Source organism: Marmota flaviventris, chromosome 12 (assembly GCF_047511675.1).
Source record: "Marmota flaviventris isolate mMarFla1 chromosome 12, mMarFla1.hap1, whole genome shotgun sequence".
Lineage (NCBI taxonomy): Eukaryota > Metazoa > Chordata > Mammalia > Rodentia > Sciuridae > Marmota > Marmota flaviventris.
Genome location: NC_092509.1, coordinates 57,498,324 through 57,525,111, shown reverse-complemented (window position 1 = coordinate 57,525,111; position 26,788 = coordinate 57,498,324). Strand labels below are relative to the sequence as shown.

Sequence of the window (26,788 nt, the reverse complement as noted above, 5' to 3'; positions counted from 1 at the left end):
GCAGGCTTAAGAGGAAACAAAAACAGGGGCTGGGGATATAGCTCAGTTGGTACAGTGCTTGCCTTGCGTGCACAAGGCCCTGGGTTCAATCCCCAGCACCATATGCAAAAATAAAAGAAGAAACAAAAACAGGGCTGGGGATGTAGCTCAGGGATACAGCACTTGCCTAGCATGGTTCCATCTCCAGAACCGCAAAACAAAAACAACAATCTATTCAACCTGTAAGAATGGGAGAAAAGATTTGCAAGTCATATTTCTGTTCAGGAAGTAATATTCAACATATACTAAAAATTAATAGATGCTCAACATCATTAAGGAAATGGAAACCCAAACCACAATACCACATCACACCCATTAGGATGGGACGCATGCACAGGGACACGCACAGAAGTGGAGGGATGTAGGGAGGTCTGAACACTTGTATACTCTTGAAGGAATGTAAAACCACAACACTGTGGAAAACAGTATGGGAGTTCCTTGAAAAATTAAAAATAGTACTATCGTATGATCCAGTAATCCCACTTCTAGGTATATCCAAAAAAACTTGGCTAGGGGTGAAGCTCAGTGGTAAAGTGCTTGCTTAGCTTATGCCAGGCCCTGGGTTCAATCCCCAGCAAAGTAAAAATAGAAGACAAAAACAAACCCCTGCAGGGTATGCCTCTAATGTCAGTGACAAAAACAGAAAAGCAAAACAAAACAAAAAACAACTGCAGGACACACCTGTAATCTCAGTAACTCAGAAAGCTGAGGCAAGAGGATCTCAAGTTCAAAGCCAGCCTCAGTAATTTGGTGAGGCCCTTGAGCAACTTATCGAGGGTCTATCTCAAAATAAAAAAATTTTAAAAAGAGCTGAGGATGTGGCTCAGTGGTTAAGCACCCCTGGGTTCAATATCTGATTTTAAAAAAAAAAGTGAAAAGCAACTTGTCATCAGATTGGTACAATTGATTTCACCATCATCATCACTAAATATTGCCAGGTCTCAATGCTAGTGTCAAAAGGTAAAATCCTTCCAGGATGGAATAATTTATTCTAAAATACCTAGGGGTAGAAGATCAATATGAAAAACAATTATCAACAAACTACAAGACAAGGTATTTCATCTAGATCACACTTCTGCTTAAGTTGTAGAAAAGTGCAAGAGAATGTTGCTTCTCCATTAATGAAGAAAAAAAAAGTACACTATTCAAAGTTATAACATTTCTTTGGCCCATCTGTGAGCTGTAGCAAAGCAACCAAACTTAATTCCAAAGGGTGAAAATTCCATCTGAACAGGGAAGGGATGCACTGAGCATACCTTGTTATGTTGGGCAAGGATGAAGAAGGATTGTGTTACTAGAGATATGGAAAAAAGGAGTGAAACTTTAATAAGTTCTTAAAGGCCAACTGTGTATTAGTGTGTCAGCTGAGAGGCCAGACAAGGTAAACCCATTCTCCCAAATTCTTTTCTAAAATGAACCTCCATAGGGAACAGGACAGGAGGCTGAAGAGATCCATACTTGGCAGCACAGGACTGTAGGAATCCCTGGGCACAGGCATAAAAACCCAACTACTGGGCTGGGGATGTGGCTCAAGCGGTGGCACGCTCGCCTGGCATGCGTGCGGCCCGGGTTCGATCCTCAGCACCACATACAAACAGGGATGTTGTGTCCGCTGATAACTAGGAAATAAATATTAAAAATTCTCTCTCTCTCTCTCTCTTAAAAAAAAACAAAAAACAAAAAAAACCCAAAAAAACCCCAACTACTTCTCTGGAATGCTTCTCTCCTATAAAACAGAAACCTAAGTTGCTGGAGAGGAGAAGCAAAACTTCTCACTTCCAAAGACTAGGTAAAAATATCTTTAGCCACTAGAGAGACAATGGAAAATATAGTGTTGTAATGTTTTCAAACTGTACATCAAATGGCATAATATATTTGAAAGTAGTCTACACTGATAGGACTGTACATTGTGAATCCCAACACAACCACTAAACAAACAAAACCCTGAAAATAAATAATAACTAATAAGTCAATGGTAGAGATAAAACGGAATAAAAAATATTCAATTAAAAGAAAGGAGTAGGGCTGGGATTGTGGTCAGTGGTAGAGTACTTGCCTAGCACATGTGGTGAGGCACTGGGTTCGATTCTCAGCACCACATATAAATATATGAATAAAATAAAGGTCGATCAATGTCTAAAAAGTAAAGAAAATTTTTAAAAAAGGAGTAAAGGGGGGGCGGATATCCCAAAGAACAGATGGGTCAGAGAAAATAGGAAGCTGTATACTGAATCCAACCCTACTAAAAAGTCCAATAAATAAATGCAAACTGTGTAAACACACCAATAAAGAAAGAAATCCACTAATACATAGACATAAACGAGTCCTGAGCAGGGTGGCACATGCCTGTAAGCCTGCCATCATGGGAGGCTGAGGCAGGAGGTTTGCAGGAGAATCACAGGTTTGAAGCCAGCCTCAGCAATTTAATGAGGCCTCAAGAAACTTAAGCAAGAAAGTGTCTCAATTTTTTTAAAATTAAAAGGGATGGAGATGTAGCTCAGTGGTAAAGTATCCCTGGATTCAATCCCTGGTACCAAAGGAGGGGAGTAAGAGGGAGAAAGACACAAATGGGCTAAAGTAAAAAGAATGTGATATACCATGTAAACTTTAATAAAAAGAAAGCTGGGGGCTGAGGATACAGCTCAGTGGTAGAGCACTTGACTAGCAGGCACATGGCCCTGGGTTCCATCCCCAGTTTACCTCCCCTGACAAAAAAAGCTGAAGTGGTGATATTAATAACAAATGAAATAAGTCAGGCATGGTGGTACGTGCCTCTAAATGAATCCCAGCAATTCCAGTGGATTTCCTTTTTTTTTTTTTTTTTCTTTTAAACAAAGGTTTGATTTATGAGAAAGCAGAGGCACATTCAAGAAAGAATGTGGGCTATCTTAAGAGTGAGAAGCTTTTGGTGGGTAAAACAAGAAATAAACAAGGGGCAGTAGAGGCCATCTCCAGAAAAAGAGAGCCAGAAGAGAGTAAACTTCTGATAGCAAAACCGAACTAAGGTATTACAGGAAAACAAAACTACACACTGATCTCTCTTATGAATGAACACGTAAAAATCCTTAATAAGATATTAACAGGCAAAATCTAGCATATGTAAAAAGGATCATTGTCAGGGATTTATCTGTGAAATGTGAAGCCAGTTCAACATCTGAAAACCAACTTATGTCATTCACCATATCACAAGCCAGAGCAGGGTGTGCTGGTGTTCCCAGCTTCTGAGGAGGTTGAGGCAGGACCACTGGAGTCCAGGAATTTAAGGTTAGCCTGGGCAACACAGTGAGACCCTGTTTCAAAAACTCAGCAAATTTAGAAGAGAATTTCCTCAAGCTGACAAAGGGCATTTATAAAAAGCCTATACCTATTATTATCACTCTTAATAGATAATGTCTTTACATTCTTTTTAAGAAATAAAATACAAATGTCCTCTCTCTCTCTCTCTCTTTTGCATTGCTGAGGATCAAATTCAGACACACCCCCAGGCCTTGCTGATGTCCACTCTTACCACTCCTTTTAATACTGCACTAAAGGGCCTACCCAGTGTGATAAGGCAACAAAGAGAAATGAAAAGCATACAAATTGGAAAAGAAAAAATTAATAGGGGTCTGGGGATGTGGCTCAAGCAGTAGCGCGCTCCCCTGGCATGCGCAGGGTGCTGGGTTCGATCCTCAGCATCACATAAAAATAAAAAAAAAAAAAAGATGTTGTGTCCACCGAAAACTAAAAAATAAATATTAAAAAATTAAAAAAAAAATTAACAGGACATGACCTTCTACATAGATAGTCTTAAAGACTACAAAAAAGCCATTCCAAGTAACAAAAGTTTAGCACATTTTCAAGTACAAATTCCATATTTAAAAAAGTCAACCCAGCAACTGGAAATTGGGAGTTTTTAAAAAGTACCATTTATAATACAAAAAAACCCATAGTGCCTATGAATAAATCTAAAAAAAAATATGGATAAGATTTTACAGTGCAAACTATAAAACATGGCTGAGAAGAATTAGAGTTAAAAAATGGAAGTATATACTTTGTTCACACATTGGAAGACCCATTATTGTTAGTCAACTTTCCACAAATTCATCCATACATTCAATGCAATCCACATACTGGGATTATGGGTGCACACCCACAGCACTTGGCAATTTTATCTGTTTCTGCAGATAACAAGTAGTTTGCTGAGGAATGTAACGTCTTGTCAACTTAAGCCAGGGAGGGCTGCAGGAAAGATTTTTTTTTTTTTTTAAGAAAACACATAAGTGTCAGCACAGTAAACGGGTTTATAGAATTATTCCCTTAACCTCATGTTCCCACCATTCACATTTGTCTGCTCCCTATCATGGACTCCAATGGGACAAGAAAAAAGTTTCTTGCATGATGACATCTAGCAATACATCTAAAAAGGGTGCATTCACTGTATATAATTTATACCTCAATAAACCTGACACTTGAAAAGTAAAAATGGAGACAAGTGTGGTGGTGCACACCTGTAAACCCACTGACTCAGAAGGCTGAGGCAGGAGGATTGTTAACTACAAGGCCAGCCTCAGAAACCTAGTGAGACCCTGTCTTAAAATAAAAAGAACTGAGGATGGATGCAGCTCAGTAGTAAAGCACTCCTGGGTTTAATTCCCAGTGCCAAAAAAACAGGAGAAAAAAAAATTACATGGTGGCACACACATGTAATCTCAGCAATTTGGAGGTTGGGGAAGGATTGTAAGTTTGAAGCCAGCCTGGGCAACTCAGTAAGACCCTATCTCAAAAAAGTTTAAAATAAATACATATAAAATGTCTTAAAAAAAATCTTTAAAGCATAAAAATATCAGACTTAAAAGATATCCAATGTTATGAACCTACACTGAGATGTATATGCAAAATGATATAGGTACATAATCATTTGTCACAAATTCTAGCAGCAAAATATTGGAAACACCTATGTATTGTAAGCAGTAAAATCCACTGGTCCAAGAAAATGAGATTGAGGTAAAGAATAAACATCTATGTTTTATATATATATATAAAACATATATGTTTTGTACCAAAAATTGAACCCAGGGGCATTTAACATTTAACCACTGAGCCACATCCCCAGTCCCTTTCTTATTTTGTGGCAGGATCTTGCTAAGTTACTGATGGTCTTGCTATACTGCTGAGGCTGGCATCAAACTTGATATCCTCCTACCTCAGCCTCTTGAGTTGCTGGGATTCCAGGCATGCACTATCATGTCCACTCTATTGGCTTGGCAAGGATGCCAAGACCATTCAATGCAGAACAGTCTCTTCAACAGTGTTGGGACAAATGGCTAACTATATACAAAAGAATGAAGTTGGATCCTTAGGAGGCTAGCCTGGGAGGAAGGAGATAGGGGAAAAAAAGAAGAATAAAAAACTGGGAAGAATCTCATGAAAATAGGGAGACCAATGGAAGAAGGGATCAAGGGTGGGGGGAGGGCATGGGGAAGTACTGGGGAATGAAATTACCTGAAGTACCTTGTACAAATTTGCCACAATGAGTTCTATATGTATCTAATTATAACTAATTAAAATAACAATAGAAGAGATCAGAAGAACAGAGCAAGCAGAACTGGGAAGGAAAATAGGGAAAGGGAAAATACTGAGGAATGAGATTGTTCAAACTGTTATGTGCATGCACAAATATGACATAACGAATCCCATTATTATGTGTAATTACAATGCACCAATAAAAAAGGAAAAAAAATTGAATACACTTAAAAATAAGGGAGACATTTGCACTAAAAAAAAAAAAAACAAGAAATGAAGTTGGATCCCTACCTCACTCCAAATACAATGTGAACTCAAAATGGATCAATTATATAAATACAAATGCTAAAATGATAATACTATTAAAAATGAACATAACACCTTAGATTTGGCAGTGGATTCTGAGATTTAATAACAAAAGCACAAGGAACAAAAGTAAAGTGGACTTCATACAAATAGGAAACCTGTGCAGCAACAGACATTAACAAGAATGTGAAAAGACTGCCTACCAAATAAAAGAAATAGATGCAAATCACATATCTAACAAGGATTTCATGTCCAGAATATAAAAAGAACTCTTAACAACTCAATAAAAAAGACAAACCAACTTAATTTAAAAATGAGCAATGAACTTGAATACATAATTCTCCAAAGAAAATACAAAAATGACCAATACATGGAAAGGTGTTCAAGATCACTGGGTATTAAGGAAATACAAATCAAAATCACAACAGTAAGGCGTGTATGTGAGGGTAGGGGAAGCATATGACTGTAATTCCAGCTACTTAGGAAGCTGAGGAAGGATTTCAAGTTGAAGGCTAGCCTGGGCAACTTAGTGAGAACTTCTCTCAAAATAAAAATTTAAAAAAAATTTAAAAAGGGCTGTGGCTGTGGCTCAGTGGTAGAACGCTCGCCTAGTGCATGTGAGGTGCTGGGTTTGATCATCAGCACCACATAAAAATAAATAAACAAAATAAAGGTATTGTGTCCAACTACAGCTAAAAATTTAAAAAAAAAAAAAAATTAAAAGGACTGGGGATAGTGCTTGCCTAGCATGCACTAGGCTCTGAGTTCAATACCCTGCCCCCCCCCCCCATAAAATAAAACACAGAAATACTACCTCGCACTACTACAGTGGCCATTAAAAATAGGAACCTTCACACAATGCTGGTGAAAATGTAAATTGTATGAATGTAAAAATGTTCACAGCCACTGTGAACAAGTTTGATTTCCTCAAAAAGCTAAATGTATGATTACCATATCACCCAGCAATTCTATTCCCATTTATAGACCCAAAAGAACTGAAAAATGGGGATTCATGAACAGCCTCAGCAGCACTTCTTACAACAGCCAGAGGGGGAACAATCTGAATGTGTATCAACAGATGAATAAATTGTGGTAGATACATACATTGGATTATGACACAGCCATAAAAAGCAATTCAGTACTGATATACACTACAACTTGAATGAACCTTGAAAACATTAAGTGAAAGAAAGATGACACAAAATATTTTTGTATATGAAGTGTCTGGAATGGAAAAATCCAGAGACAGAAATCGGATTAGTAGTTGCCAAGGGAAAGTAAGAATGGGGAATGATCCCTACTCCCATGGATTGGTGTGTTCTGCTAGAGCTATGAAGTTTTTGAAAACTAGAGAGGTGGTGACTACACAGCTTTGTGAAAACACCAAATGCCACTGAATTGTACACTTTTAAAACACTTGCCTGGGGCTGGGGCTGGGGCTCAGTGGCAGGGCACTCGCTTAGCACATAAGAGGCACTGGGTTCGATCCTCAGCACCACATAAAAAAAATAAAGGTTTCGTGTCCATCTACAACTTAAAAAGTAATAATCCCAGCAACTCAGGAGGTGGCAGCAGGAGGATTGATTAAGAGTTCAAAGCCAGACTCAGCAATTTAGCTAGACTCCCTCTCAAAATAAAACATAAAAAAGGGACTGGGGATATGGCTCAGTGGTTAAGTGAGGTTGAATTCCTGGTACCCCTCCCCACAAAAAAAAAAGAAAAGAAAGAAAGAAAGGGAAAAATTCCATGGGCTGGAGGTATAGCTCAGTGGTAGAGTGCTTACTTACCACTGGTGAGGCCCTGGGTTCCATTCCCAGCACCTCAAAAAAACAAACCAAAAATAAATAAATAAATAGAATAAAGAAAGATAAAACTCATGATATTCTCAGGGTTGGGCAAAACACTTCAGAATCAAATAAAGATTCAGAAAGCACAAACTATGAAGACTTAATATATTTAAAATTTAGAAAACCAATAAGACATATCAGAGTAAAAAGACAATCTGAAGTGTGGAACCAGTTATTTATAATGCATATTGCCCCTCCCCCACAAATAATTATAGTACTCAGAATAAAGTACAAATTTTAAAAATGCCCAATAGAACAATGAACAAAGGATATAAAACATGCAACAAAGGCAGTGACATATGAAAAGATGCTTATCCTTGCTGGTTAAGAAAATGCAAATTAAACCACAGATGCACTTGTTTTATAACCATCAAACTGGCAAAATTCCCAAATCTGACAACTGTTGACAAAGATGTGGTTCACAGGGATTCTTTGTTGTTTTCTGTAGTGCTAGAGATTGAACCCAGGGTGTTGTGCATGCTGAGCAGGTGCTCTACCACTGAGCTATGCCCCCAGCCCACACAGGGACTCTTGTAAACTACTGTTGGGAATTTAAATTGGCACAATCTTCGAAGTGCCATTTTGCATTGATGTTCCATGTAGATTATGACTTAACACTTCTACTTCTTTAAAATTCTTGTACAGGAGTGTAAGTAGGCTCAAGTAAGTCGTTTATAAAGGTAGAAACTTGGGAAAAGACCCTAACTGTCTAACAGCAGAATGATTACACTGTGATATATGTATCCATATGGTAGCGAGTACTATTTTAAATGCAAAGCTATATGAATCTAATCATTAAAAACAATGTAGATCAGAACAAAAATCATACAACTGCATAAAACTTTATCTAAAATTTTAAAACATTCTGTAAAACCACACTGTCTACTTTTTCTGGCAACTTACATTTGTGATAAACACCATATAGGATGATAAGCATCAAAATTAGGAAAGTGATTATCTTTGGAAGAAATGGGACTAGTAATAGGAGAAAGTACACAGAGCTCAAACTCTTTCATTAATGTTTTACTTAGATAAGACCACAAGCAAAATGGGCAAACTGCAAATGTGACCAATGTGGCTGGTACCTAAGCACTTACGTTATACTCTATTCTTTTCTACATGCTCAAATTATGAGATATTTGAAAGTTAGGGGGAAAAAAACACCAGAAAGATTTCCAAAATAATAACTATTTCTTCTTACTTACAGGCTTATAATTTTATTTATTCTTATCACCTATGTGCATCGCATTTTTCTTTCTTTTGTCACCAGGGTGTAAACCCAGGGGCACTTAACCACTGCACCACATCCCCAGTCCTTTTTTATTTTTTTGTAACAGGGTCTCACTAAGTTGCTTAGGGCCTCACTAAATCGCTGAGGCTGGCCTCGAACTTGTGATCCTGCTGCCTCAGCCTCCTAACTTGCGAGGATTACAGGCATACACCACTATACCCAGCTCATATACTGCTTTTATAGTGAGGGGGAAAAAAAAAATCAATGTAAGTTATATATTTTAAAACTCACCTGAAAAGGCAGTCTGTCTGCTAACTGCGCATTAGAGTCCACTTTTTCATATTTGACACTTGCCTCTGAGTCAGTTGGAGTTGGACAAGGGACTAATTGCTTATTAAGAAGTACTGGAACTAATGCCATGTGATTAAATACTTGCTAATGGAAATGTGAACAGAAGTTAAGTTTTCATTTTAAAACTGGGCAGGCACACCTGCACTCTTCATTCCCTGAAAGGTTTGAAATAGGAAATGTGATACTAGCAAGGCAGCTTCTAACCATGCATATGGAAACAACACTGTCCCTTAGGATGGAGAGCAACAATAGAAAAGCAATTTGAGGCTGTAAACCACTTCCTGAACCACAGGAGCCCACCAGTCCAGCAGCATTTGCTTCATTTGTCCTGTGTATGAAAGCAAACAATCTTTTTTTTTGATATTTATTTTTTAGTTCTCGGCGGACACAACATCTTTGTTTGTATGTGGTGCTGAGGATCGAACCCGGGCCGCACGCATGCCAGGCGAGCGCGCTACCGCTTGAGCCACATCCCCAGCCCGAAAGCAAACAATCTTATACAAGCTCCTTTTAGTCTCTATTGCCCCAAATTGTCTAATGTCTTAACTAAAAGAAAGACCTCTTAAGGGCAGTACCTTCCATCTCTTTCTGCTGAAGAAAACTAAAAGGCAATCTAAACTCACATTAAAAATCAGCTACTGAAGCCAGGCGTGGTGGCACACACCTGTAATCCCAGCGACTCAGGAGGCTAAAGGGGAAGGATTCCAAGTTCAAAGCCAGCCTCAGCAATTTAGCAAGGCCCTAATCAACTCAGTGACACCCTGTCTCTAAATAAAATACAAAACAGGGCTGGGGTTGTGGCTCAGTGGTAGAGTGCTTGCATGTGTGACATACTGGGTTCAATTCTCAGCATCACATAAAAAAATAAAAATAAAAAACAAATAAATACACACACAAATAAGACTAGCAGTAAACTGGGAGAAAATACAGAAATAGAATACAAACTATATATTCTATATATATTCACACATCCCCACCTCTTTTATATAACAGGGTCTCAATGAGTTGCTTAGGGCCTTACAAAATTACTGAGGGTGGCTTTAAACTCGAGATTCTCCTGCCTCAGCCTCCCAAGTTGCTGAGATTACAGGCATATACCACTGCACCAAGCCCAAACTATATATTTTTTAAAGCCAATAAATCATATCAAAATTTACAAAGTTGGAAAATGGATAAAGGATTCAAACAGGCAATTTTTAGGAAAGGGAATCCAAATCCAAAAGTGATAACTAGTAGTCTTGTTACTTTTTATCAGGGAAAAACAGATTACAGTGAAACTTCATTTTCATCTAACAAGCTGACCGAAACTTGTCTTGATAACATCAAGTGCTAATATTTTATTTAGGGAACAGAAGTATTTTCACATACTACGGTGGGAGTGATTTTCAGCCATCCTGAGAGACAATTTAATGTTGTCTATTAAAATTAAAAATGAATAGAACTTATGATTTGGCCATCTACTTATCAGTATCTGCTTTTGAAAAACTCATGCAGATTTGCAGAGACATATAATTGAAATATCACTTGTAATAACACCAATCCCAGAGGTTACCTAAATGTTCAAAAAAAAAAGACAAAGAATAACAGAATAACACACAGATTAACAGAATACAACAGACCAATACAGATTGAGCATTGTTAATCCAAAAAGACAAATGCTTTTTGAAAACAATATGAAACCAAAAGTGGAAAATTCTATGCCTGACCACATGTTGGACAGGTGTAATAAAATACTCAGACACACTAAAGATATTTTATACACATTTAGCCTATGTGTATAAAACAAATTTCATGCTTAGAGTCCCAATCCCAATATATTTTAATAAGTCTATGCAAATAATTGAAAATCCTTAAAACTGGAAATGCTTTTGAGTCAAGCATTTAGGATATTGATACTCAACGTGTACTTATTAAGAAAAGTCCTCCAAAACAACCTAGAATACAAAAAGTTGCCAAATATAGACCTTATAAAAAAATATGTTCACATTTCTGCCAAAAAAAAAATCTCCAACTGGAGATATTTAAGTTAATGATTTGGGGAAAGGATAAAAATGAGTTTTATAGGGGCTGGGGACGTGGCTCAAGCGGTAGCGCGCTCGCCTGGCATGCGAGTGGCCCAGGTTCGATCCTCAGCACCACATACAAACAAAGATGTTGTGTCTGCTGAAAACTAAAAAATAAATATAAAAAAAAAAATTCTCTCTCTCTCTTTAAAAAAAATTTTAAAATGAGTATTATATAGATATATACTATTAAAGTTAAAAAAAAATCAGCATTTGCAATCCAATGTGTCCTTGGCTCTTTCCAGAAATAAACTTGTGAATTATCAGTTCATCACACGTTTAACTGAGCAATCACACAAATTTTTATTGTAGCTGAAAGAAATGAATTAACTGCTTCAATTTATATTTCTAACTCATCACCAATGTCAATTATAGAAAAATCAGCCACTAAGTTTCCTGGTACGAATTAAGTACCCAATATTACAAACCATAACTTGGAAATGACATGTTAACTAGTAAAATGGAGGTAGTGTGTCTGCCTTTCATTATAAAAGAAACCAAGTGCTGGGAGCCATTAGCCAAGTAGGTATGACAATTTCCTTGCCAGCGTACCCCATGTTGCTTAGTGGAAGGACTCGTGGAAATAGGACATTTGGCAGTGACATTGCATGTAGGTGACCTTGCTCAAGGACCAAGGCGGATCCAAGTTTAGGGCGTTCCCGGTTTAGGACTATCCGGGTTTAGGGTGGTTCCAGGTTTAAGATTATTCCTGCTGGGAATAGGGCGTATCCTGCTGCCTGAGTTCCCCTTGAGTTCTCACGGGATTCAGACAGTATTTTTTGGGAGACAGAAGCCCAGTGGGAGTGGATTTGGAACGTGGATTTCCCCAGAACGTGATTGTAGAGTGCTGGTGTGAGTTCGGGAATAAAGAGTTGCTGTTTGAATCTACAAGCTGTGTGGTGGCTCGTGATTTTGTGCCCAGCCAGACTGCGGCAACCAAGTAAAATAATAAGCATTTGAAATAATGAACTGAAAGTAATCCACTATATTTTTTTGGTACCAGGGATTGAACCCAGTGGAGTTCAATCAAGCCACATCCCCAGCCCTTTTTAATATTTTATTTAAAGACAAAGAGTCTCACTGAATTGCTTTAGGGCCTCACTAAGTTGCTAAAGGCTGGCTTTGAACTCACAATCCTCCTTCATCAGCCTCCTGAGCCACTGAGGTTACAGGCATGCACCACCCACACCTGGCTCCACTCAGTCTTTTTTTTTCTTTTGGCAGTGCTGGGAATTGAACCCAGGGCCAGGCAAGCACTCTACCAACTGAGCTATATCCCCAGCCCTCCAGTCTTAAAAAAATGTCCAAAGAAAGTTGAATCCTAGGTAAATATATGAGATAAAAATTCAATACTTGATTCAAACCCATTTTGAAAAGTTAGTGAATGATAATGAAGATATACCCCAAGTAGATATACAGGCACACATATTTTAGGTTGCTGACATAGCTGATGAACTGAGAAAAAGCTTGGGAATGAAGCAACAATGCTTTAGATTGTTGTAGGCTGTTATGCTCTAAGCCCAGTGAATCATTAACATTTATTATTTTGAACTGATTACTTCTCCTTTTCCATATGAAAGTTGGTGAAAACGCCACAGCATGATTCACAAGGGGTATTGACATCAACAGCTCTCCTTTAAACAAAGTTTAAAACCAAAAATGTTGACATGAATATGTGACAGAAGAACTGCTATGTAAAGTAACATACACTGCTCCCAAGAACAAATAATACCTAGTTTCAGGCATTCCTTTGAACTAATGTTCTGTAATCGTGCACCCTGAGCAAGGGCTATTCCTCAGTAGACAATTTAAAACAGATTGTCTCCATGTATATCACAGAACACAGTCTGTTACTATAGGGAAACACTTTATAGCCTTACTTACTTACTTTCTTTTTGGTACTGGGGACTGAACCCAGTTGTGCTTAACCACTGAGCCACATCCCCAGCGCTTTTTATTTTTAGACATGGTCTAAGTTGCTTAGGGCAGTGCTAAGTTACCAAGGCTAGCTTTGAACTTGTGATCCTCCTGCCTCAGCCTCCTGAGCTGCTGGGATTATAGGCATGTGCCACCCACTCAGCTTAGTCCAGTTACTTTCACTAAGAAAAGTCGGTACTTCCCCTCTTTGCATCAAGTCTAGAAAATTTTAAATCTATTTTAACTCAGCAAGGTAACTCACAGCAAAAACTAATCAGCCAGAAAGTCTTTTTTTCCTCAACTTGATAAAGTGAAAAGATCATTTAAAACATTTATTCTTGTTCTACCCCAATGATGATACTGTACTAATGCTTCAAAGAGTAACTGTATTAATGAAACATCAACAAGTTACAGATAAACATTTTAATTGATTAAATATATTACTTTCAAGATCTTTTTGAAATCGCACTTGTACTGTACTAATCAACAGCCAAAGGCAATAAAAAAGTTTAAAACCAAAAATGTTGACATGAATATGTGACAGAAAAACTGCTATGTAAAGTAACATACACTGCTCCCAAGAACAAAATTTTTAGAAGATACTTCATCTAATATGTGCAAGGACAAATCTGTAATCAAAGGCTGGAAGAAATATATATTAGTGCCTGCTTTTTAAAAGTTTATTTTACATTTTAAATACAGTATTTTTCTCATTTAAAAAAAAAAAAAAAAGCCAGGAAGTGCCTAACTCCATGGTTTTTATACCTATGTACATGAGAACTGTGGGACAGCCTAACAAATGCTCTGGATGTAACAGTATGGACACTGGGACTCTTGAATCAAACCTGGAAAACAAATTAAGCACTGCTTATGAGAAAATAATCCAGTTTCTGAACAAACAAAAGAGAACGAAGTTAGATACATACAAAACTGGGTATTAAAAAACAAAGAAATGCAGTACAGAAAAACTCAAACAGCCTGTATGTAGTGAACTGTATTACTGCAGCTAATCAATGGAATCCCTCCTGTAAGAAGTGATTTATGACCTGAAACTTTAAAAATCTAACTCTTTCAGTAACAACATATAATAACAACATTAAGTGTCTATTGCCATCTTTGTCAGTTTTTGTCTATTCCACCATTCCTTATGAAAACAAGAATCTCTACATTTATCACTTATACAAATTTGAAGCAATTAATTCATATTTGTTTTCAGTAAGAAAAACAAAGATGTGCCTCTTCTCATCAATAAAGACATAATACAGATTAAAGTTAAAAAATTTAAGCATGGGCATTTCCAATTCCAATAAGTAATTTCAAATGGGAATCGTCTAGGATTTGTGCCTTAGTAACAAATGAAAAGAAAATGGACTGTATCTGGCAGTGACTTCCATATTAGTGCAATGGTACTCCCCAAATGCTGAATATTATTTAAATGACTTTACAGATTTTAATTCAGTAGGTTGCCAATTTGAGTTTACAAAATCCCTAACTGTATGTTTTGTGCAGAAAAGTTTTGAGATGCTCTATAAAGCCAAATCAAGAGAAAAACAAGTTTTGGCTTTGCTACTGATGTATGAATACCAAATGAAAAGAAAAAGCCTGAGAGTTTGCGGAGACTCACTAAGAAGGATGTTCTATCTATGTATCCTGATACTTCAATTATCTATTGGGTTTGAATATTCTAAATTTATGATTATCTCAGGAAATAATTCTCTGTAATATAACTCTGGAACTAAACAATCTGGGTAATTCAGAATAAGATCTAATGGACACAATTTCTTTTTTTACTAAAATCTGTGAGGTCTTGAGTTTTTAAATTTTAAAAAAAGCAACCTTCAATCAAAACGAGCTGCATTTGATGCAGACTATTAACATAAGCATTTCAAATCAGAGGGTACTGTTAAGTATGGGCTCCAAAAAAACACATGGAGTAGGCAGCAATGGACTAACCATCAGCCAGGTGGGGTCAACGGTGGGATGTTTTATTTTGAAGACTTTGAATATTTAACACGTAGCTCATGTAACTTCAGCATCCACTAGTGACTCTGCTGGTCAGCACCCAAGGGCTAGATGAGTCTGAGGAATCCCTTTTAACCCCAAAGTATTAAAGCTAAAGAGTCTCAAGGAAATCCCTTATTCCCAGCAAGAGTTCACAAATCATCAGACCAAAATCAACAGGGTAAACAATGACTCCAAAGCTCCACAAATGTCAAAAGAAATCCAATACCATCTTCTGCCAACCCTAGATTCCAGACACTGTAACATTTTTATCTAGTATAATAGACTCTGTAGTAGACTGATTTTGACCTCCACAAAGAATAGGAGTTATCAAACTTGAGGAGATACACTCCTCTCCCTGGATACTGGTGGCTGCCAGCATACACTTCCTCATGACAGTCCCGCCGGTACACAGGCACAATTTCATCCAGTAGAGGCTTATTGGAATTCTTTTTGGCTTTCTCTTCACAAGTGATGTTTTCTGTGAGAAAGAACAGGTAGGAACAAGTCAAAGAACAGATCCAGGAAAATTGTTTTTGCATCAAGCAATTAAATTCTATCCTTTCTTTGAGATATTGCTCATTAGGAATACTCTTGCACGATTCTACAACTTATGTGCATGTGAGCATGTATTATTCATTCATTCATTCGTTCAAATACATGAGTAACCTGCTATGTACCAAGTACTGTTCTGGAACTTGGGAGCCCAGTGGTTGAACTTCGAGTAGCAATAACAACCTGCATACTATCCTTCTGTCTTACCACTGCTCCCATTTCTGGGCCCCATTTTTACCCTTCCATATCCATTCAATTCCAAATTCCTCCCCAATAGAAGGAACCCTGATCTTCTGAGTAAGACCAAAGAAATGTTGCTCTGATTTAATCCTTCCCCACAATATACGAGTCCTCCCCACTTTAAGGAGAAAGTAATTTATGAGGACTATTACTTTCTGTAAGTCCTAAATAGGAAGGGTAAAATTTCTAAAAACCATAATAAAGTGGTAGGCATTCTGAGATGCTCTACAAATTATTATTTTCAGTAGGCTTACTTAACCCAGAGATGATTCAAGTGGCAAAAAATGAGTTTTGATCATTGGTTTCTCCAGTGAAGTTCTCTGAACTGTAATGACATGAGGTTAGGAACCCACAGGAATGAGAAAATTATGCCAGCTTAAGTCTCAGTTGAGTATATTAAAATAAATGGCTTGAAGGAAAAGAGATGAAGGGAATATTCCTAATACAAGATTTTTATTTTTTTAATGTAAATATATTCTATATTTATTTATTTATTTTTATAGAAGATTTTTAAAAAGTCTTTCAGGGTTATAACATGGCAGAGTGAGTTCTGGTGACATGAGTTAACTGGGTGATACTTGTCAATGTCCACCATCAGGAATTTAAAACAAGGAAAGTCTGAGAAACTTTCAGTCTAGAGAAATTTAAGGAAATAAAACTATAATGTGGCATCCTGGATTGGATCCTGGAACATTTAGGAAAGAACTAAAGATATCTGAATAAATATAGGCTTTAGATAATGGTAATATATAAATACTGAAATATAAAATAAATATACCATGGTACAAGGTAAGATGTTAACAACGGGGGAAACTGGAAGCAGAATATACAGATGATATACAGCTGCTCTTTGTGCTACCTTTGCAAATTTTCTGTAAATGTAAAACTATTCTAAAATAAAAAGTTTTATTTAAAAAAACTAGATGGAACTCATATAAAAGTAGGTGCAAATCAAATTTGCTTTACCATAAAATACCTACAATCAAACATCTTTTAAGAGCAAAGGCGAAATACAAAATTCCTCAAAAAGGTGTTATACTATTGGCTATAAGGAGATTAAGGCAACAGATTGGTCCATTAATTCAAAATCCAATTTTGTTCAAATTCTGCAAAACTAAAGATTATTGGGATAGATGAACAATGTACCTTTCACCAAAACCTTGGGACCTAGAAACAGTATAAGAAAAAGGAGAATTGCCCAAAGGATGGGTAACTATCCATGCTTCCTCACAGAAAATAAATTATCTACCTTTAAGACCTAACCAAACCAACCAATCACCAAATAAAAACTGGGCTCATTTTCTACTGAAATCAAGCCAAAAGAACTCTAAATGCATGTTATGAACATGACACAGTGCAGCCTAAGGCATATGTACAAATGCAGTTCATGAGCTGAATCTTCAAATGGGGTAGTTATGCCCATTCCTAGTGAACAATTCTTGGGAGCAATAAACTCTCAATGTTGTTCTTGTTAATATAGAGGTTCTGATGGGTGATATTAACTGTAAATTATTTTATGATTAAGAATGGCACAAGGGTAGGTAATACCATCTCCCCTGGGAGGGACATATATTAAAGCTAGAGCTGAAGATATCAAAGTCCTCACCTTTGGAAGTGATCTCTTTTTAGAAGCTCCCTACAGGCAGGACAGGAGAAATGCATTACCTTAACCTTAAAACTTCTAAATAGAACTTTTTTTTTTTTTTTTTCCCCCCAGTGCTGGGAATTGAACCCATGTCCTCCCACATACAAAGCATGAGTTCTACTACTGAGCCACACCCTCCTCACCTCTTTTTTTTTTTTTCACCTTTGTATATTTGTTCTTTTTGGCCAGTTGGCAGTATTTATAGGCAACATTTTACCTTGCTAGTGGTACTTAGGAATAAAGGCTGGTGAGAACAAAATGCCATGTAAGACAAAGCAACACACGAGTCCACACTTATCAGCCCAAATATGGACCTGTGATGTAATAAAGGATTTCAAATCTGTTTCTAGGAAGAGAATCAATTTGGAAGATATACCCTAATTCTGGGGACACTAATGGTACATACAGACAATGGTACGAAATAAAAATTCTTTGGAGCTAAAATACTGATTACTATTAAATATTAACTGTGAAACTGAATGTTAAACCTAATTTCAAGAAATGCTATGGCATACACGCTGTGTGTTTCATGACCGTTACATGACTTCAGGGGCTCCAGAGTGCAGCATGGTGTGGCTATATGATTAAATAATCATCTACCGGGGCTGGGGACATGGCTCAAGCGGTAGCACACTCGCCTGGCATGCATGCGGCCCGGGTTCGATCCTCAGCACCACATACAAAAAAAACAAAGATGTTGTGTCCGCCGAAAACTAAAAAATAAATATAAAAAAAAAAATTCTCTCTCTCTCTCTCTAAAAAATAAATAAATAAATAAATCATCATCATCATCTACCGCTAAAGCTGACTGAACTTCATGGTCACTCCATGTACTTCCAGGAATCTCTTTAAATTTATCCCAATATAATTCCTGTCAAACATTACCAACTCTCTTCAAGAACAAGCACTCTGTTTACAAGTCACCTAAGGTCATTTACTCCTAGAGAACTGAGACATGATGCTTTTCCATCCTGACAGTTTGAATACCCTTCTCGATCACTCCCAATCAAATCAATAAACAAATAAGCCTTTACTAGGTATATATAAAAGCCTCAAGCTCAAACTTTTTTTTGTGTGTGTGGTACCTGGGATTGAACCCAGGGGTGCATAACCATTGAGCCACCTCCAGCCCTTTTCATGTTTTATTTTGAGACAGGGGTTCACTGAGTTGCTTAGAGCATTGCTAAACTGCTGAAGCTGGCTTTGAACTCATGATCCTCCTGCCTCAGCCTCCCAAACCACCAGGATTAGAAGTGTGAGCCTCTGTACCCAGCTCAAGCTCAAACTTTTCTAGGTAACAAAATTAAGAAGACCACCTTCTCAAAATACAATACACTGTATAATCTGCTTCCTACAGCAAGGTAGGTTAGATAGCCCTTAAAAACACCTGATTTTGTCTATATACTCAGTTATGCTCTAGTAAATTAGTGGTTTCCAAAGGGAAGAACAATTGAAAAAATTTTTTAGATAGGATGTTCTAGAGAATTTCTGAATTCTCATTAAAAAAATTTAGAATAATGACCTAAAAACCTATTAACAAAAATATAAATTTTTACTTGCCCCTTTAAAATTTTTCAAACTGGAGGTCAGTGGTGTATACCTGTAGCCCCAGCTAAATAGGAGGCTGAAGCAGGTAGATCACCTGAGCCCAGGAGTTTAAGATCAGCCTGGGCAACACAGCAACACATTGTTAAATAATTTTTAACAATGTTCAAAGTTATCTCACATCTTTAGCTTTTCAACACACAAGGCTAGAAATAAAACAGTATCTAAAAAGCAGTAAAACAGTTAACTGCCAAACAGACATTCCTGGTATTTAGAAAAACTTACGTTCAGACCCTGATCTCCTATAAGAGGATGGCATCTCTCATAGCCTCTTAGTCAAGGTACCACTAATAAAGAGATTGTTTCCTGAGCATGAAGTATTAATCATGAAGCATAAGGTTGACAGATATAGGAATATGTATCATTTTTGCCAACAAACAAATGGCAGCTACTGAATATGGACCAATGGCTCTACCAACCTTCTTCCTCCTCATCATCATCACTGGACTCGCTGACATGCACGCTGACAGCAGTGTTTGGAGAGTCTGTCCATTCAAAATACACCCCAAACCCAATGTCATAATTGTCTGTAGCAAATTCCCAAAAGAGATATGATCCTTCTTCATGGGTGGGGACTCGAACAGTGACAACTTCTCCTCGGCCCACTGTAATCACAGAATCCGCATCCTGCCGAATCTTCTCTTTAAAGTCTTTGATCTGGGGTCGGGTCCACATGGATGGAGCTGCTATTACTGGAAGAGATTCTAAAGGCAACAGGAATTACAAAAGCTAAAGAGAAAAAGGCTTCACCCTGCAGGTAGCAATATTTGCATAGAGCCACCTGCCTAAGGCACTCAGGCACCTAGTACAGTATGGTATAGGGGGAGGGGAATATAAAAGCCTCTTCATGGAAGTTTCTCGGCAAGTTAATTATTACATTCATTTAACAAGGTCACAAATACTCAGAGGTCAACATACTACTTCAAATAACAAATGGAATCCACATCTTGGAAGTGATTTTTTTTTTTAACCCTCTAATTACATAGGAGGACTTAAGAAAACTTTTGGAAACTCCTTAACTGGACCTACGGGAAAAATCTAGCAAGGAAGAAAGATCTGGAACTTGGAATAAATTATGACTTCAGTCATCTCTTGAAAAAAGCATTGATCTGACCCAAAATTGGAGGGGCTTTTCTGAAGGCGTTCAAAGGAATAAAAAATGTGGACAAAAATAGAACCACTGGATGGGGCTGGGGATGTGGCTCAAGCGGTAGCGCGCTTGCCTGGCATGCGTGGGGCACTGGGTTCGATCCTTAGCACCACATAAAAAATAAAATAAAATAAAGATGTTGTGTTCACCAAAAACTAAAAAGATAAATATTTAAAAATTCTCTCTCTCTCTCTTAAATAGAACCACTAGGGATTGAGAAAAGTCTTATTACTGAGAAGTATGTATGTGCACTAGACCACTCAGCAGGTTTTCCAGAATTAGTCACTGGCATAAACTCTTGATAAGAAAAAAAGTGGGGGGAGGGTAAACCAAACACCTCAAGGTACTTTCTTTTAAAAAAATATTCATTTTTTAGTTTTAAGTGGACACAATATGTTTATTTTACATTTCTGTGGTGCTAAGGATAGAACTTAGTGCTTCAAGCGTGCTAGGTGAGCACTCTATCACTGAGCCACAACCCCAGCCCCTCAAGGTACTTTCTAAAGCTTCATAGGAACCACACCATCACCCCCAACCCACTGAAACACTCTTCCCTCTTACTTAACTCCTATCCTTGCTTCAGATCTGTCAGCCTAATTGTCCCTTCCTCAGGAAAGCCTCTAGTGAGGTCAAAAAGAACACAAAAATGCACCTCTTTCTCCTTCGTATCACTTACTATAGTTACAATTTACGTTTTATGTATGTTGTCACGCCACCTTTCTCCTAGCACTCAGAGAACCTTCAACCAATTGCTGAATGAATGAACAAGCTGCCCGTGGAAAGCTAGTATAGTTTAGAAAATGCTGTTAAAAATGTTGTAATATACAGTAGCCAGCCTCCAAATGGCCCTTAGTGATCCTCATCTGATTTTTCATGCACTTTCAAGGTCTCCACCTCTACACACATTAGGGGTGGCAAGTGTGGCCAACAAAATATGGTTATAGTACTGATACATCACTTCCAAAGTCAGAGCATAAAAGACCCTGCCACTTCTGTCTTGTTTTCTTTTAAATAATGTACTTTGGGAGAAGTCAGTCACTGTGCTGAGGACACTGAAGAGGCTTCCTGGGACCAGGAACTGAGACCTCCTGCCAATAGCTAGCAACAACTTGCCAGCCATGTGTGAAAAGCATTTCTGAAACAGATTCTCTGGTCTGAGGCAAGTCTTCGCACGACAGACCTAGCCAACATCTTGACTACATACAACCTCTTGACAGACAGAGGGCCAGAACCATTCAATGAACTGCTCCTGAATTTCTGACCCCCAGAAACTGTGCCACATAAGAACTATTTACTGTTACTTTTCTTTCTTTTAGTACTGAGGTACTTCTGAACCCAGGAGTGCTTTTCCACAAAGCCACATCTTCAGTCCTTTTTATTTTTTTGAGACAGGGTCTCTCTCTCACTTATTTGCTTAGGGTCTCACTAAATTGCCTCAAACTTGTGATCCTCTTGCCTCAGCCTCCTGAGTTGTCGGGACTGCAGGCATGTGCCACACAGGCTGGCTGTTTATTGTTATTTTAAGCTGCTAAATTTGGGTGCAATGTGTTACATAGCATTAAATACTTGACATTAACTGTCCAAAACACATTTGATTTGCTCTTCTACACTACTCTAAGGATCACCAGAAGCATCAATTCAAACTCACAAGAGTGAAAAAGCGCTCCACTCTCAAAATATGTAATTGCTCTCAAAAGCTTGTTAGCATGTCTTCCTCATTTTTCCTTTTCATGGGATCTGAATTAGGACACCTGAATTAGAACACATGGGTGGAGGAATGCACATGGTGAACCATACCTTTTGGTCCATTCTCCAAGGCTTCTTCTGCAGCTTCTGGCTCAAGTTCTTTTTCAGAGTTGTCAGTGTGAGTTTTAGCCTGTCCATTAACTGACATCATATCACTTGGAACAGATGCATTCACTTTTGATGATGTAGATAATGAAGCTCCAGCTACTACTTCCTGTTGTTTCTGTAATGCTGCCTATGAATTAAGAGAAAGTAAAGATACACTGACCAGGAAGGCTAATAAATGGAATATCTGCCCTGGAGTATATTTTCCATGCTTGTGCCCTACCAAAGCATTCTACCCCAAGAAATTACCAATAAACTTTTATCAGTTTTTATCCTATCTGTAAAGAATATTAGTTGTATAATACCAACTGATAGCTAAAAATGATAAAAATGATCATGGACGACAAAACATTATAACTGAGGATCACATTTCCTGATCTGAGCATCATTAGAAAAATTAACAAGGAAAAATTGAAATAGGTAGAAACAATCAACCCCAAATAAAACTATTCCAGCTAAAAATTGAAAAGAATAACTTTTTTGTGTTTGTGTGTGGTATCAGGGATTGAATACAGGGATGCTCTACCACTAAGCTATACCCCTATCCCTTATTATTTTTCTTGAGACAGAGTCTTGCTAAGGTGCCCAGGCTGGCCTCAAACTTCAATCCTCCTGCCTCAGTCTCCAGAGTTGATGGGATTACAAGTGTGTGCTACTACTATAGTGGCCTGGCTCAGTAACATGTCTTCTTAAAATTGATTTTAAAAAATCTTTTCGTAAAATTCAACTACATAAAATTTGAATTAGGAAAATTATACCATGTAGAAACTAGTGGTCACAGGAGAAAATTCACAAAAAAATTCTAACTGGTAAAATCTGATGCAAGCCCCTAATGTAACCAATAATCTATAAGGACTATTTTGACATGGATAAAACATCAGTAAATTGTATCTTCATGGAAAAACTGACATCCTTACATTTAAAACTGTCATGTTGTAAAAATTATATTGATCTAAGAATTAAATAGGTTTATAAATGGAAGTTTGAAGTAAAAATATTTTCAATGAAAACTTGGCAGTTTTCATAATTAGGATAAAAAATGTATAAAATACAAAATCGAAATGTTCTCTGAATGAAAATGGGAGAATAAGAAGTAACTTTTGCCCAGATGACAATTAAGGGACATTTCTCTTCTAAATCAAGATGGAGTAATATTACTTGGGAGATGGAGACAGGAGGATGACAAGTCTGAGGCCAGTCTGCGAAACACCACAAGACCTTATTTCAAAATGAAAAATAAAAAGGGCTGGGGATATAACTAAGTAGTAGAACATTTGCCTAACACATGTGAGACCCTGGGTTCAATCCCCAGTACTACAAAAAAATAAATTAACAACAACAATAGTGCTATTGAAATATCTATGTAATTATCTAACAACTTTGGGGAACTTTAAACTGAATTTACATAGAAAAGTGCACAGATAATAAATTATACAGCTCGATCAATCTTCATAAATCAAACATATTCATGCAACCAACACCCAGATCACGACATTATTTGCATCTTAGAATCCTTCCTGGTTCCCTTTTTACAGATACCTATTCCAAAGACCAACAACTATTTTGACTTACAATACTTAATTTGCTTTGTCTATTTTTAAACTTTATATAATTATATCTGTTTTTCACTCAACATTACTTCTGTTAAGGTTCAGCTATAAAGTCATAAATACTTGTAAATTGTTGTTTGCATTGCTCTAGGATAGTTCACTGTGAAAATATACAATTTATTTACCCTTCCTACTGCTGATGAGCACTTGGGCATGTAAGTACTTTGCAAACTAAAAAACTAAGTCACAAGTAAGCATATTGTGTTCACTGCAATTAAAAATATATAAGTATACACAAACATATATACACACAGGTGTGTGTATGTATGTATATATTTATATATGAGAGAACTTTATAATGCCATGGTTTAGGGATAACATTTATTTTATACACATTTCAAATAATGTATCATTTACAAGCCAATTATTTAAAGGGACAGCAACATCTTTCTCTGTTTCTAGCACTGGTAGGCTAGTAATACACTGAGGGTTTTAATTTAAAACACCCCTTCCTAAGACCTGGATTCTCGATAATCTCCATGTTAGTCTTTCAGAAAGAGTACCAGCATCCAGAAAAAGTATATACAACCAAAACAAGTCAGTATGCTCAGAACATTGACTGCATGACAGGAAAGAAAAAAAAAAAAAAAAAAAAAAAAAATATATATATATATATATATATAAAATATAAATATATATTTTTTTAAGGTCCTGTGCAAATATCCCCTTTTTATGACTCTCTTATACACTCAGAAGTTTAAAAAAGCATAGAAAGATAAAGGAAAAGGGCTGGGGTTGTGGCTCCATGGTAGAGCACTTGCCTACAAGTGTGAGGCACTGGGTTCGGTCCTCAGCACCATATAAATAAATAAATAAATAAATAAATAAATAAATAAGAAAGAAAGATGTAGCAAGACACCCATTTATGTAACCATACCTGAAGGTTAACAAGTGTTCCCATCCTGTCATTTTGCTTGATGTTATATAAGGATTAATACTTTACATGGGCAAAGTTCCCTTTGTTTCTTCCCCTCATGCAAAATTTATTGGCAGCCTGGATAAAGTGATGCACAGCTCTAATCCAGCAACTTGGGAGGCTGAGGCAGAAGGATCTCAAGTTCAAGGCCAGCCTGGACAACTTACCAAGAGTTACATCTTGTCTCAAAATAAAAAATATAAAGGGTTGGGGATGTGGTGGCTCAGTGATAGAATACCCCAGGGTTCTCAGGGGGTGGGTGGGGTGGGTGTTTTAACTGACAACTCTTAAAAAAGAACTTGGGTAGCAATGAAACTGAAAACCTCCTTTAAGGCTCAATTCTGGCCCTATTTATCATAACTGTTCCCAGAGGCAACCAATTTATTTGATAAACTGAGTGTGATCATTCTAATCCCAATTGTGACTTTCTGTTTCCAAGACTGCCCTTGGATTTGCCTAGACTGCATTTCTCCTAATTGACAGCAACCCATAAAGAGTATAGTGTATATGAGTTATCCTACTAAAAACTATCTCAACATCTATCCAAGAAGCAGAAAAAGGGAAGCAATATGCTAAAGCAGAAACGGGCTACAGAGGACAGAAAAACATTCCTCAAAAACATTGTTTATTATCTTAAGCTCTGGTTTACTATCTTTTTCCTCCTCTATGGATTATTCAAAACAGGGGTGGGGGTGCAGTTTTTTAGATAACATACATCTTCAAGGAATTTAAAAACAGCCTGTCAAAAACAACAAAAATGGGCTGGAATTGTGGCTCAGCGGTAGAGCACTCGCCTAGCTCAGGCGAGACCAGGGTTCGATCTTCAGCACCACATAAAAATAGAGGCATTGTGTGGTGTCCATCTACACCTAAAAAATAAATATTAAAATTTTTTTTTAAATTACCTCATGTAATAAGAAATGCCATGTACCTATAATCTAACGCTTTTCTTCATTCAGTTTTTTTGACAGGTGGTAAGTACTTTATAAATGAAAATTAAATACACTAACACAGTTAAGTTTAAGGAAGTTTAAGTTTAAGGAAGCATTTTATGCCTCTGCAAAGGTAAAAAATCACCATCTTCCATACACACAAAATAACTATTTTCTTACTTTATTTCTCTTATAGCCCTGAGAGGTTGGTAGGATAGGAAACTTGATTCTGTATTCTAATTTTATAGAGTAGGATAAAAGGCAGAAAATCAGAGCAGTAATAACATGTCTGATAACAAGATGAAGACAAAGCCAGGATAAGAATCCAAGTGTTACCAGACACCCCCTAGGCCCACGTTCTTTTACCTAAACCACTTTCCTCCAAGTTAAAACAAAATACTTAACATTAAACAGGGATGAGAGGAGGGAGGGAAAGGGAGAAAGAAGGGAAATTGCATGGAAATGGAAGGAGACCCTCAGGGTTATACAAAATTACATACAAGAGGAAGTGAGGGGAAAGGGAAAAATAATACAAGGGGGAGAAATGAATGACAGTAGAGGGGGTAGAGAGAGAAGAGGGGAGGGGAGGGGGGATAGTAGAGGATAGGAAAGGCAGCAGAATACAACAGACACTAGTATGGCAATATGTAAATCAATGGATGTGTAACTGACGTGATTCTGCAATATGTATACGGGGTAAAAATGGGAGTTCATAACCCACATGAATCAAAGTGTGAAATATGATATATCAAGAAATATGTAATGTTTTGAACAACCAACAATAAAAATTTTAAAAAAAAAATCAAGGCATTTGCAGGTAAATGGATGGCTTTAGAGAAGATAATGCTAAGTGAAGTTAGCCAATCCCAACAAAACAAATGCCAAATGTTTTCTCTGATATAAGGAGGCTGAATCATTGTTGGGTAGGGAGGGGAAGCATGGGAGGAATAGATGAATTCTAGATAGGGCAGAGGGGTGGGAGGGAAATGGAGGGGGCAGAGGATTAGCAAGGATGGTGGAATAT

At 37.3% G+C, this 26,788-nt stretch overlaps 1 protein-coding gene across 1 annotated transcript in view; it reads right to left on the bottom strand.

Annotated features, from left to right (window-relative positions):
- Positions 1–13,667: 13,667 nt before the first annotated feature.
- Acbd3 (acyl-CoA binding domain containing 3) overlaps positions 13,668–26,788 on the bottom strand; it is a 37,716-nt gene continuing 24,595 nt past the window's right edge. Inside the window, exons 6-8 of the mRNA XM_027954759.2 lie at positions 22,253–22,436; positions 19,725–20,009; positions 13,668–15,741 (exon numbers count right to left, since the gene is read on the bottom strand). Of these exons, the coding sequence (XP_027810560.1) occupies positions 15,530–15,741; positions 19,725–20,009; positions 22,253–22,436 (681 nt within the window). The 3' untranslated portion in view covers positions 13,668–15,529. The remainder of the gene's footprint in view (positions 15,742–19,724; positions 20,010–22,252; positions 22,437–26,788) is intronic.